General features: G+C 43.8%; 1 protein-coding gene across 1 annotated transcript; it reads left to right on the top strand.

Annotated features, from left to right (window-relative positions):
- The first annotated feature begins 10,905 nt into the window (after positions 1-10,905).
- LOC133812994 (uncharacterized mitochondrial protein AtMg00310-like) lies at positions 10,906-11,523 on the top strand. Its single transcript, XM_062246846.1, has one exon. The coding sequence runs from the start codon at positions 10,906-10,908 to the stop codon at positions 11,521-11,523; it is 618 nt and encodes a 205-aa protein (XP_062102830.1).
- Positions 11,524-12,941: the final 1,418 nt, after the last annotated feature.

Below are 12,941 nucleotides of genomic sequence, written 5' to 3'. Positions count from 1 at the left end.
CAGTGGGTGCAGTCCTAGGGCAGCGGGTTGGTAAGCTTCCTCATGTGATTTACTATGCTTCTAGAACTCTAAATGATGCACAGTTAAATTACTCTACCACTGAGAAGGAACTATTGGCGGTTATCTATGCTTTGGAGAAGTTTTGTTCTTATTTGATTGGGACGAAAGTAATCATATATACCGACCATGCTGCTCTTAAATATTTGCTAGCAAAGAAGGAGGCAAAACCAAGACTTATTCGGTGGATTTTATTGTTACAAGAGTTTGACTTGGAGATAAAAGATAAAAGCGGCTCGGAAAATCTAGTGGCTGATCACTTGAGTCGGTTGATTCGGGAGGAGGAGTTCTTACCATTGCATGAGCGGTTTCCAGATGAGCAACTCCTTGCCATGCAAGAAGTTATTCCTTGGTATGCCGACATTGTAAACTACCTTGCTTCAAAGGAGTTACCAAGTGATCTCACACAAGCACAACGGAACAAGATTAAGCATGATGCTCGCCACTATATATGGGATGAACCTTTTCTTTGGAAGTATTGTACTGATCAAATCATTCGTAGGTGTGTACCAGAATCTAAATTTCGTTCCATCCTTGCTTTTTGTCATGCTTATGCTTGTGGTGGACACTTTGGACCTAAGAGGACAGCTCGTAAGATATTTGACAGCGGTTTCTATTGGCCCACAATTTTCAAAGATGCTTATGCTTATTGTAAGGCATGTGATCGTTGTCAACGAGTTGGTAACATAACGGCCAAGGATCAAATGCCTCAAACTCCCATACTAATTCTTGAGATCTTTGATGTTTGGGGTATGGATTTCATGGGACCATTCCCATCCTCTTTCGGCTATGAATATATTTTATTGGCGGTAGACTATGTGTCTAAATGGGTGGAAGCAATTGCAACTAGAACGGACAATTCAAAAACAGTAGTGGATTTCATTCGCTCTAACATTTTTGTGCGTTTTGGTACACCTAAGGCTATACTTAGTGATCGAGGCACTCATTTTTGCAATAAGAGTATAGAAGCATTGTTTCGACGCTATAGTGTAACTCACAAGGTGACAGCTGCTTATCATCCACAAGCCAACGGGCAAGCGGAGGTTTCTAATCGTGAAATCAAATTGATCCTTGAGAAAACTGTAAATTCAAACCGGAAAGATTGGAGTACAAGGCTTGATGATGCCTTGTGGGCGTATCGAACGGCATATAAAACACCTATCGGTATGTCACCTTATCGGTTGGTGTATGGTAAACCTTGCCATCTACCGGTGGAGCTAGAGCATAAGGCGTGGTGGGCTGTAAAGAAGTGTAACTTGGACACGGTTGCTGTAGGACAACAAAGAATGCTTCAATTGCATGAGTTAGAAGAAATACGCAATGAAGCATATGAGAGCGCGAAAATCTATAAGGAGAAAACCAAAGCTTTTCATGACAAACATATTCTTCGGAAGAGCTTTGTGGAAGGTCAGAAAGTCCTCATGTATCACTCTCGCCTTAAACTCTTTCCTGGGAAGTTGAAGTCTCGCTGGTTAGGTCCTTTCATTGTTACCAAGGTTTTTCCTCATGGAGCGGTCGAAGTTGTAAGCCCAAGCACGGGGAAGTCTTTCAAGGTGAATGGTCAGAGACTGAAGCCTTATTATGAGTCAATGGCCGAGGAGGAGCAAGTTCATGTGATGTACCTTGAAGACCCAGTTTATATTGATGAAGATTGAAGTTCTGAGTCGAGCTAGCGACGTTAAACGTAGCCATCTTTATTGTTTTTAGTTTTTGTTATTTTTATTTTTATTTTTAAGTTGAACATTTAGTTTTTTAAAGTTTTTGTACTCTGATTCTCTCTTTAAACCGTGAAAAACGTGAAAAAAAAAAAAAAAAATTCAGAAAAAGGCATCATGCCGCGGCACATAAAAGCCTTGCCGCGGCACGAGAAAGGCTTGCCAGACCCGAGACCCATTGGCCGCGGCAAAGAAAAAGGCTGCCGCGACACACACCAAGCCGAGAGGAGTGTGCCGCGGCACATCAAATCCCCTGCCGCGGCACGTTATCGACCCAAAAGCCGAAGCTTACGTGCCGCGGCACGTGCCCCAGAAATCCCTAAAAACCCTTTTTCTTTCCCTTTTCTCACCCATCACTCTCCCTCTTACCTTCTAAAAATTACCCACCGATTTTGCCATCCCATTCTCCATCTTCATTCCTCTCCTCTCAATCCCTACACATAATCACCCCATTCCTCATACTCATCCTCACTTCTCACCCTCATTAATCCAAAGACCTTGCTTATTCCATCTACCCATCTTTCTCATCATCCATTATACCCATTCCTCAAAATCACCATCATTAGCCACCCATTACTTTCATTACCGACTAACGCTCATTGGGTAGGCTTTGCTCGGGATCAAGCATCATCAAGCACATTTGCATCATCTTTGGGTTGGATTCAAGGTATTTTTCTCTATTTGCAAGCTTTGATTGAGGTTTATCAACTTCTAATTCCTCTGAGAGTGGATGGGTTTTGTTGGATCTCCTTCTTTGATTTTGATTTATGTGGTGAAAATGCTTGTATATTGAGTGTATCTACATCTTGGGGGTAGTTGATCAAGCCATACACTTGTGATCTCTGAAGTTTAAAAAGTGCACTCTACATGCTCGATGAAATGCCACAGTGAGTTGAATAGTCAGATTTGAGCGTGTTACATCTTCTACTCTGTGCTGTGCCATTAATTATTACTCATTACCACTTTGAAGGCGTTAATCCTCAATTATTGCCTGTAATATAATGTAGAGCAAGAGATCACGCACTGACCATGCAGGCCCGTCTACCACAGCCAAAGTCAAGTATGATGCAAAGAAATTCACTTCAAAAGAAGCGTTTGAAAGCTACAAGGATGCCATTGATAAGAAGAAGGCATGGGTGGCAGAACGGGGCTTTGATCTAGACATGCATCATCCTTACCCAAGGTTGATGAGTATCATCGAGCAGAGGGGTTGGCAAAGACTGTGTGCCCAACCACAGCCCGCGGTTGTATCGATTGTTCGTGAGTTCTATGCTAATGCAATCGACCGCAAGAATTTACAGGTAATGGTTAGGGGTGTTTCCGTTACCTATTCTGCCTCTGCCATTAACCGTTACTATGGCTTGCCAGACATTCCCAATGACGAATTTAATGCTTCTGAATCAAATCTGGACTCTAATGCCATTATCCAAGCTATTGGCATTCAAGGAGCACGGTGGAGGGCGACAGAGAATGCCTTGTCACACAAACTGGAGTCCAAGTATATGGACTATGAACTTAAGGCATGGCATCATTTTGTTGGGGCAAAACTATTCCCAACAAAACATTTTGGAACAGTTGATTTGGCCTGTGGGAATTTGTTGAGGGCTATTATGACCAACGAGACTATTGACGTTGGCAAGATCATTCACGCTGGAATGATAATGAAGAGGTCATAAACCCAATGCATATCATTGACAGGAATACTATTCAGCGGTTTGACAAACCCGCAGCCACATCTTCTGAGCAACCTGCATCTTCTTCACATGCACCTGTGCAGCCTCACACAGGCCGATCCAGGTCACTTACTGATCGGGTTGCCGCCATGGAGACGGAACTTTACCGAGCTCGCATTGACATGCGAGCATATCATGATGAAATGGTGGCCCACAACCAACGGATGATGGAGATTGCTGCTTATCAAGACCTATGCTTCAGGATGCAGCAAACCTATTTAGGGGCGGATATGTCTGCATTCCCACCGGCCCCAAATTGGTTGCCACCTTATCCTCCAGCTGTTCCAGTACAGCCGAGTAACACTCAGGAATATGGAGATGCTGATGAAGCAGCTGGCACAGAGGAGTTCAACTATGATGAGGATGACACTTTTAGTCGCAACTGATGAGGGAGTTTTTTTTTTTTTTTTTTTTTCGTATTTGCTTATTTTTCTTTTATTTTCTTTTCTTATTTTTCTTTTATTTACTGTTCTTGTCTCAATTTGTACTTATCTCCATTGAGGACAATGTTCAATTTAAGTGTGGGGGACGGGTAACAAATTGTTTGTCTGGTTAATTGTCTTTGTTTATAAGTGTTTGTGTGTGTGTTGTTTTGTCTTGTGTCTTGGGCTGGTCTTATTGAATGCAATGGTCGATGATGAGTTTATGAGTGACACTAAACTTGAATGCTAGAAGATGATGGATAGATTATGATTCGTGTGATTGACTCCTGTTTTGATGACTACTTGAATTTGTGATTTAAATAGCGATTTATTACAGTTAGATTGGCTACTTACTTGTGTTAGGAATAGTTTATGCATGTCGGAAAAAAAATAATAATAAGAAAGAAATATAGATATTACAACTTAGCCCCCGCCACTCTAGAACACACTAGTTAATTGCTTGAGGCGAAATCATAAGTACAGAATTAGGAAAATGATAAAGGCAATTTCTTTGGATCGTTTGAGCCTTTCAAGCCTACCTTATCAATAATGTATCCTTAGTTCCCTGTTTTGAGCCTTATTGACCATATATTTTTTTTCGATGAAAACTCATTACTTAACCCTAAACTTCTTTCTTTTTCTTTATCTGTGTTGACAACCCATTGCACCATGGCTTAGCTAGTTAAATTTCTACTATGGGATGAGAGGTTATATGAAAAAAAAAAAAAAAAAGAAGAAAGAAAGAAAAAAGAGAAGTATAGTAAAAGTTTCTGTATATGATGTGGTTATAAGTGTAAAGATCTCCTATTTATCCCCACGAAATATGTTAAAAGCAAAAAGAGAAAAAGAAAAGAAATTTGTTTTCTTGCATGAAAATAAGTGTGGGGGAAAATAGAGAGATCAACAATGTATGAAGTTTATGAGGGAATTGTTGAAGAAGATCCAAAGTAGAAATAGAAAAAGTATATATTAGGTATGCTATGGTGCAATATGAGCCTAAAATGTATCTTTCTCATCTACCCTGTACCCTAGCCATCCATTATAAGCTGATAAAGACCTTTTGATTCTTGATTCTGTGTGTTTATATTAGTGGAGAGTAATTGGTTAGTGTCTATGGAGTGGTTGCCCTTTATATATATATTCGTTTTCTGATGAGGGGCTAGTTTGCTTAAAAAAATTTGAATAAAACGACATGTATAAATTCATCTTGATTCAAGTGAACTGGTAAGTATGACTGTTATAACTCGTGGTTTAAGACAAATTTCAAGTGGTTCATCAATTTGGGAGTTGAAAATCTGATGGTTATGAAATTCAAAGTCACTATAGCATAATATTTTAGTGAAATTCTCTGAGACAATCATTGTATTCAGTGAGACCGCCTCTGTGTTAGTTTTTAGTTTTGTTTAGAGTCTAGTGGGTTTGCTAAGGGACTAGCAAAGTTTAAGTGTGGGGGAATTTGATAAGTATATTTTTGTATAAAGTTTACCTTTCTACTTATCAGATTTTGTGTTCATAAGTAGTGTGTTTGGGGATAGTTAGAATCGTTTTGTTAATTTGATTCATTTAATCTAAATTATTATTTTTAAGGATAATTGTATATTTTTGATGATTTTTGGTTGAATGATGATTTTGTAGGATTCTAACCATTGGAGTAAAATGTTAAAGAGGAGAAAAATCGAGAAAAGAACAAAAGTACAGAAATCTGAGAGCTTGCCGCTACAGGGAAAAGTCCCTGCCGCTACGAGGGAAATCAGAAAGGTCCTTGCCGCTACAGAGAAAAGTTCCTGCCGCTACAAGAGAAACAGAGAGTCTCGTGCCGCAGCAAGGAAAGTTGCATACCGCGGCACGCAAAGCCCATATCGCATATCTGAAGCCTCGTGCCGCGGCAAGGAAATATGGCTGCCGCGGCACGCGTTAAAATTCAAATCCAAATTCGATTTTTCTTAATTTTTAGACGGGAAATAAAAGGGGGATTAGGTCATATTCGTGAGGAGAGATATATACACGATTTTAGAGAGAGGAACACAGGGAGAGCGGAGGAGAAGAAGGAGGATCGCAGTCAACCTTTTCAATAGTTTTCTTCTTCTCTAAACTCTTTTATTCGTTGATTCTGGTTATGTTTTTAATCATGATTGTTGGCTAAGTTTCTTTTAGGTTAAGGGTTATTCAAAACCCAGACATGAATGTTTGATTTGAGATGTGAATATTGTTCTTGATTTCCATAATGTTAAATTGCTTCTATTCTTCTATGCCTATTGTATGAAATATTGTGATTCCTTGTTAGGGTGTACAACTAATTAGGGCTTGCATTATTTTACTGTCATCTTAGAATTTCTATTCACCTAATAGTTTAGGATTCTAAGTGTTTGTGATAAATTGCAATTGATGATGTGGTCAAAAACATTGTTGATTGTGATGAAGAATAGAACCTAGGTTAAATGAATTAAATGCTTCATTGATTTATTGCCTAGATTAACCTATCTCCACTGTTGTTAATGCTTTTCCCAAATTGAATGAATCGTATGCTTAATAGGTTTGTTGTTTGGTAAAAAGAATTGATTATTGAGCGCTTAGCCGTAATTGATTGTGATAGGGAGATTGGGATAATTGACTGCTTAAGCGTTATCTACAGAGTTAATAGTTTAATTGGGAATCGGAATAATATTCATTATTGATATTCATGCATGATTGTCTGAGGTGGAGAATAATTCTTAACTGTCTTTAAAATCGTTGTTAATCTCTTCTTGCTATTAATTGTTTTTATAATTCTTGATTTTACTTTTACTTTCCAAAACCCCCCTTTCCAATTTAACTTTGTTAAGCTTTTGTGAATAATAAACTGAATATAGTTCCCTTGGGTTCGACCTCTATTTGCCGTTATACTAAATAATTGGTTTTAGAGTAAATAAAATATTTGTTAAATTTGGTACGCAATACGACACGCATCAGTCCTCCTAGGTAGGGTCCGCCCAATATGGTCGCGACGTGCCCGTCCACTCGAGGGGGCGCCGCTCCGGAAGGGTAGGGCATGCCAGGGCCGGGGGCCTGCGCGCCGATGGTCCCCTGAGGGGCCTGCGCTAAGGGTCCTGGTGCATACCCTCCCTGGGGCAGGTATGCACGAGTCGGCACTGGCGCCGCAGATTGTCCGGGGATCTCTGACACGCCCGAGACGCCCACGGGCATTCTTACCCACTGATGGAGGTGCCCCAGCTTGATGAGGTTCTCAATCTCATCTTTGAGCTGGCGACACTCGTCGGTGTTGTGGCCCACATCTTTGTGATAGGCACACCGTTTGCTGGTGTCTCTGGGATTCCTTCCCCCCTTAAACATGGGGCTAGGCTTCCGGTAGTGGACTGCTCTTTCTGTGGCCAGGTAGATGTTTTCCCGGGTGTCCACCAAGTTGGTGTATTCTGAATATTGGGGCTCGTATCCCCACTTCCCTTTCTTGGCCAGCTCCGGCCGGTTCTGGCCTTTGCTGGACCGCTTCCCCCGGGAGGGAGTCACACTTGCCTCGGTTATTCCGGTCTGCGATTGCTGGGCTACGATGGGGGCCGCATCGTGCCCCGCCGGCGCGACGCCATAACCAGAAAAATGCGTCGATGGGGCCGGGGCGTATCCCGAAGCAGCAGGGCCATATACCGTAGGCGTGTAACTGATACCGGGCGCGACGGCCGGGACTATGGGGGGGGTCGCGTAGGACTGCACAGGGAACTGCCCCGCACCACCCAGAATCGTCTGAGGGATGGGGTGAGGAACCGGCGGCCACCGGAAGGCCTGGATCTGAGCCTCCTCCCAGTTGATGAATCCTTGGGCTCTTCTGATGAATTCTTCTAGAGTGATGGCTTTACTGCGCTGCATGTCGTCCCAGAGTGGGGACCCGGCCCGGATCCCAGACTGCAGTGCCACCAAGCGCTGTCCGTCATCGACCTTGGTCTTGGAGGCTTCTTCAGTGAAGCGCTGGATATAGGCTCTCAACGTCTCCGCGGGTAGTTGCTTAATATTGGCGAGGGCGCTGATTTGCATGTCCATCCTCATGGCGGCCACGAATTGCTTCCGGAACGCCGACTGTAGCCCGGACCACGTTTGGATGGACCCCGGTTTAAGCCTTTTCCACCACTCTTCGGCGGGACCGCCCAACGTGATGGAGAAGCAGAGGCATTTGCTATCGTCACTGACGTGGGCCACGGTCATGAGTCGGTTGTACTGGGACAGATGATCCCTAGGATCTGTGCTTCCAGTGTACGCGGTGAGGCTTGGCATCTTGAACCCCTTGGGCAGTACGGCGTCCAGGATGTGCCTCGCGCACGGCTCTTTATCCTCTTCGTCAGAGTCAGTATCCGCGCCTTCCTGCTTGCGGACCAAGCGGTCAGTGACCTTTTTTAATGCAACCATTTGTTCCATGAGCCTCTTGGCCATGTTATCATCCAGGGGGGTTCTCTCGTTCCTCCTGTCATTGATGTCGTTCCTGAGGTCGCCGTCTCGAGGAAGGATTTTTCCTTGCGGGCCCGCTCTTTTCGGGCATTCAGTCCGTCACGTAGATCTACCCGGGAAATGTCGTCTCCTGAGCTGAGAGCATGGCGATCCTCGTGGCGAGACCGGTCCCGGCGGTTCTTGTTGACCGAGGCACTTGAGTGCAAAGAACTTTCCCGCCCGCTCGCCCCTGGGGCGTGCCGGGGCTGATCGTTCTGCGGCCGTTCTCCCTGCGGATTGATTGGGCGGCCTCGTCCTGGGACAGGGCGCGCCTTCTCTTTCCTAGGTAACGGCCGGGAACGTGCCCCGGCTTTATCGACGGGGGTGGTCTTTCTCCGGGTCGTCCGTCGCCCCTTGTCTGGGACTTTCGGAGCCGTGTCGGGAAAAGGCTCTGGGGACGTATCGGGCTGGCACCCCTGGGGCCCCCGGCTTGCGCTTGGGGAGCGGGTTGTTGCGTCTCTGGTTGCGGGCCAGCTGTTGGGTTGGCTACCGGACCCTGCGCGGCCATCAGTGCTTGCAGGGACTCTTGCACCCAACGGTGTGCCTCCGCCTGCTCAGCCATCCTGGCTTCCTAATCCAGGATCTGCTGCCTCAGTCTAGTCACCTCCGAGTCTTGCTGATCGTCGCGAGGGACCCCGGGGTCCGCGGCTTCATCGTGATACTCCCCCTCGTTCTCCTCCTCGTAGTACTCTTCTTCGTTTTCCACTTCGTACTCTGCCTCGCCCTTGTAGTCTTGCGACTCATCTTGGTGAGATGTCTGAGGGGGCACGTCTTCAGGCAGGTCTTGAGGAATGTGCTGAGAAGGCAGCGGGTCTCCGTTACCTTGCTCTGGGTTGGTAGGGTCGAAGGTGGTGTGACGCGTGTTCACCATCGCAGTAAAAGGCCTGACGTTGGCGCTAGCTTCCTTCTGCTCTCAATGAAAGCACCAAACTGTTAACCGAGATTTTCGGCAACTATATTAATGAATACTATTTGCTAGTGATAATACTGAAAATGGGAAATCAACACGAGGTTTTTACGTGGTTGGGGCGTTAACTAGCCTTAGTCCACGAGTCCATATATTAGAGCAAGAAGAAGCTTTTACAATGGAGTTTTCTGGCTATATCTGGACAGAGTCTCTGCCCTTTTTTCTCTCTCTTTTTTCATGTTGTCCTCAGCTTATATTTATAAGCTGAGGGGGTCATCGGGTCTGGGCCGCATCCGACCCAGGCCCGTCAGAGGAAAGTGTAGAGGGACCCTTTCTAGTGAAGGCCCAATACAAAAAGATATACAATGCACATAATACAAACCAGCTAAGGCCCAATTAGTTGACCTGAGACACAAGCCTTCGCCCGACAAAACGGCGCTTGGGCTCTGATCACTTCGAGTCTCGAGGCTGATTCAGGAGACAAGACCGGTCAGGGTACTTGGCTGCGCAGTCCTGACACTTCAGTGGACAATCCCAATGCTGCCTTTTCTGCAGGCGAGAAGTGGGGGGACAATGCCCACGCGAACTGAGGCAGTCTCAGGATCCTGGGCGCCCGACCCTTCAACTGGGGAGGAGGCGATCCAGGCCCGTTTACCTTCGGCTTGCTACATTTACCTCGGGCCCGGATCATTCCAGGCTCCGGGACGGGGATGTGTAAGCCGCGACGCTCCGGGCGCCCCGGACATCCTCGGGACATTCTAAGCTGAAGATGAACCCGGAGGGACATCCCGGACCCTTCCAAACGGGACCAATCTGGAGTTCCTGGGCCAGGCCCGAATGCCGAGTCGGTCCACTGACCGCGGGCCAGGGCGAAGGCCCAAAGCCCCTCCAGGAAATGGGGATAACACGATTCTAATGCCTTTAATTATATATTATAGATAGGGACACATTTTCTCTATAGGGACGGGGTTTTGCTGGGACCCCCTTCTAATGGGGCTGATATTCCCAGTCTAAATAGAAAATGAGGCGGAGAATGAAACAATTTTCCATCCCTGATTATTAAACGAGGCAGGGGCGAGAATCACACTCCCCGTCTCGACGGGGCTCCATTTACATTTTTATTTATTTTATATGTATTTCATATATATTTTTTTATGTGTTATCATAGTATATTAGTAATTTTTCAAATATTTTAAAATTTATTTGTGAGTATTTTAAATTATTAAATATTGTGTATTTTTTTTTTTTTATGTAATTCATCTTTCTTTTTTGTTTTTTTTTGTTAAATAAATGGGGTACTGTAGAGATTTCCCGCCTCAATAAGGATTCAATGTCCCGCCCTCTATGAGAAATAGATAGAGACATGGACGCGGGTGGGATGAGGATTAAAATTGTTAATGGGGACGGGGAGAGCACTCCCCACCAATTCGCCATCTTGTGTGCATCCCTAATTATAGATGTCGGTTTTAATATGTAAATTTTAGTTTGTTTGATAAAATGAAATAAATATTAAATTAAATATAATTGTATTCAATCTTTTTAGAATGGTTAATCTTTTTAGAATGAATGTGTTTTTATTACCGGAAGGGTTATGTCGAGAGATGGAGCAGTTGATGGCCAGGTACTGGTGGAAATCTGCCTCTAAGAACAGCAGGGGTATTCATTGGAAAAGTTGGGAGAAGTTGTCAACTCACAAATCGAAAGGTGGTATGGGCTTCCGAAACCTGCATGATTTCAACCTAGCGCTTCTTAGTAAACAAGGTTGGCGCTTACTGTGTCGACCCCATACTTTAGTGGCTAAGATCTATGCAGCAAGGTATTTCACTGGAGGTAGTTTCTTGTCTGCAAAGCTAGGTAGCAACCCCAGCTTCATTTGGCGTAGCATCATTGAAGCTAAGGAGATTATTCAAGCTGGTGCGAGGAGACGAGTTGGGCATGGGACATGCATAGATATTACACAAGATCCCTGGTTACCATGTGCAGCTAACCCCAGAGTCAGTACTATCCACCCTTCTTTGACTAATCAGAGAGTGGCTTCTCTGATGACCACTGGGAGGATTGCCTGGGATGAAGATTTGATCAAGGATATGTTTAACAGTAGAGATGCCCAGCTTATTTTAAGCATTCCTTTAAGTGCAAGTCGCCAGGAAGATACATGGTTCTGGGCTTTTGAGTCCTCAGGGCGTTTCTCAGTAAAGAGTACTTATAAATATTTGTAACTTGGGGAGAATATGGGGATTCAGACCGACCAGGAGAGTATTTGGAAGCTGCGTGTGCCTCCAAAGGTTAAAGATCTGCTGTGGCGAGCAGCTTCAGATTGTCTTCCCACTAAAGCTCAGTTGCGCCTGAAACATGTGGATATTGATGCCACTTGCCCTCTGTGCAACAATGATCGTGAGTCCATATCTCACTGTTTAGTGGAGTGTCCTATAGCTAGGGCCAGTTGGAACCGCACAGGTATTGGAGTCAACACTCATGTGGAGGGTACTTTTGCAGCATGGCTGACGTCTGCCTTTCAGTCTCATGATGGGGATCAGTTGAAGGTCATTGCTATGATATGTTGGGCACTTTGGCGCGTGCAGAATGACAGCGTGTGGAAGGCTAAGCAAGCGAGAGTGGTGAGTGAGTGCAATTTGGCTAAGAATACACTGTTTCAATGGACTAAAGCTCAGGATAAGTTGGAGGTTCCTACTGCTGCTTTCTTGACTAAAGATGATGGGGCAGAAAAGTGGACAAAGCCAGCAGAAGGTGTGATTAAAGTCAATGTTGATGCCGCTCTGTTTCCGAATGAAGGAAATTTTAGCTTTGCTTGTGTTGCACGCAATGATCAGGGGCATGCCATAGAGGTCATTACATGTTGTAAGCAAGGGGAGACGACCCCTGAAATGGCTGAAGCTATTGGGGTAAAGGAAACATTGAGCTAGATTAAAAGGAAAGCATGGAATCAGGTTATTATTGAGACTGATTGCCTTACTGTGATTCAAGCTCTTCGAAGTTCAGTCACAATAGACTCTTACTTTGGGAGTATTATTTCTGATTGTAAGAGTTTATGGAAGGATACACTTATTTCTATTTCATTTGTTAAACGATCTGCAAACTGTGTTGCTCATGCCCTCGCAAGAGCATCCCGTTTGGTAGCTGATCGTGTTATCAGGAGTGGTGATTTCTCTCTTGCTTTGCTTGATGTAATGTTGAAGGATATTTGCTAATAAAATCCTTATTTCAAAAAAAAATAAAAAATTAATTACTGTGATTAAATACAATTAAGGAAAATATCACAAATACACGGGAAACACGTAGCACAATAACTAGAAGAAGAAAAAAAACTTGTAACTTACTATGCCACGTTACATTAAATAATGACCAAATACAATTTGATAAGCTTATTAAACTTTGAAAACAAAATGCCAACTTATTCTTTTTAAGTTGTAATGAGTATAGTACTACCATTTAATAGCTAATGAAATTTAGTCAAATAAGATTCCTATTTATTAAGGTCTTATAAAGTTTAAGAGTTCCACTTCCACCAAATAAAAGAAACTTATTTTTTCTCAAAAAATAAAAAATAAAAGAAAGCTATTTTTGTCAAATAAATAAATAGAATGAAAAATAATATATATATTATGGGAATTTACTG

Source organism: Humulus lupulus, chromosome 1 (genome assembly GCF_963169125.1).
Source record: "Humulus lupulus chromosome 1, drHumLupu1.1, whole genome shotgun sequence".
NCBI classification, from domain to species: domain Eukaryota; kingdom Viridiplantae; phylum Streptophyta; class Magnoliopsida; order Rosales; family Cannabaceae; genus Humulus; species Humulus lupulus.
This window is presented reverse-complemented; position numbering and strand designations above follow the sequence as displayed.

What these genes read in the sequence shown, in the direction of transcription:
- LOC133812994 (XM_062246846.1), top strand. Translation starts at nt 10,906, where the DNA reads ATGGAGCAGTTGATGGCCAGGTACTGGTGGAAATCTGCCTCTAAGAAC.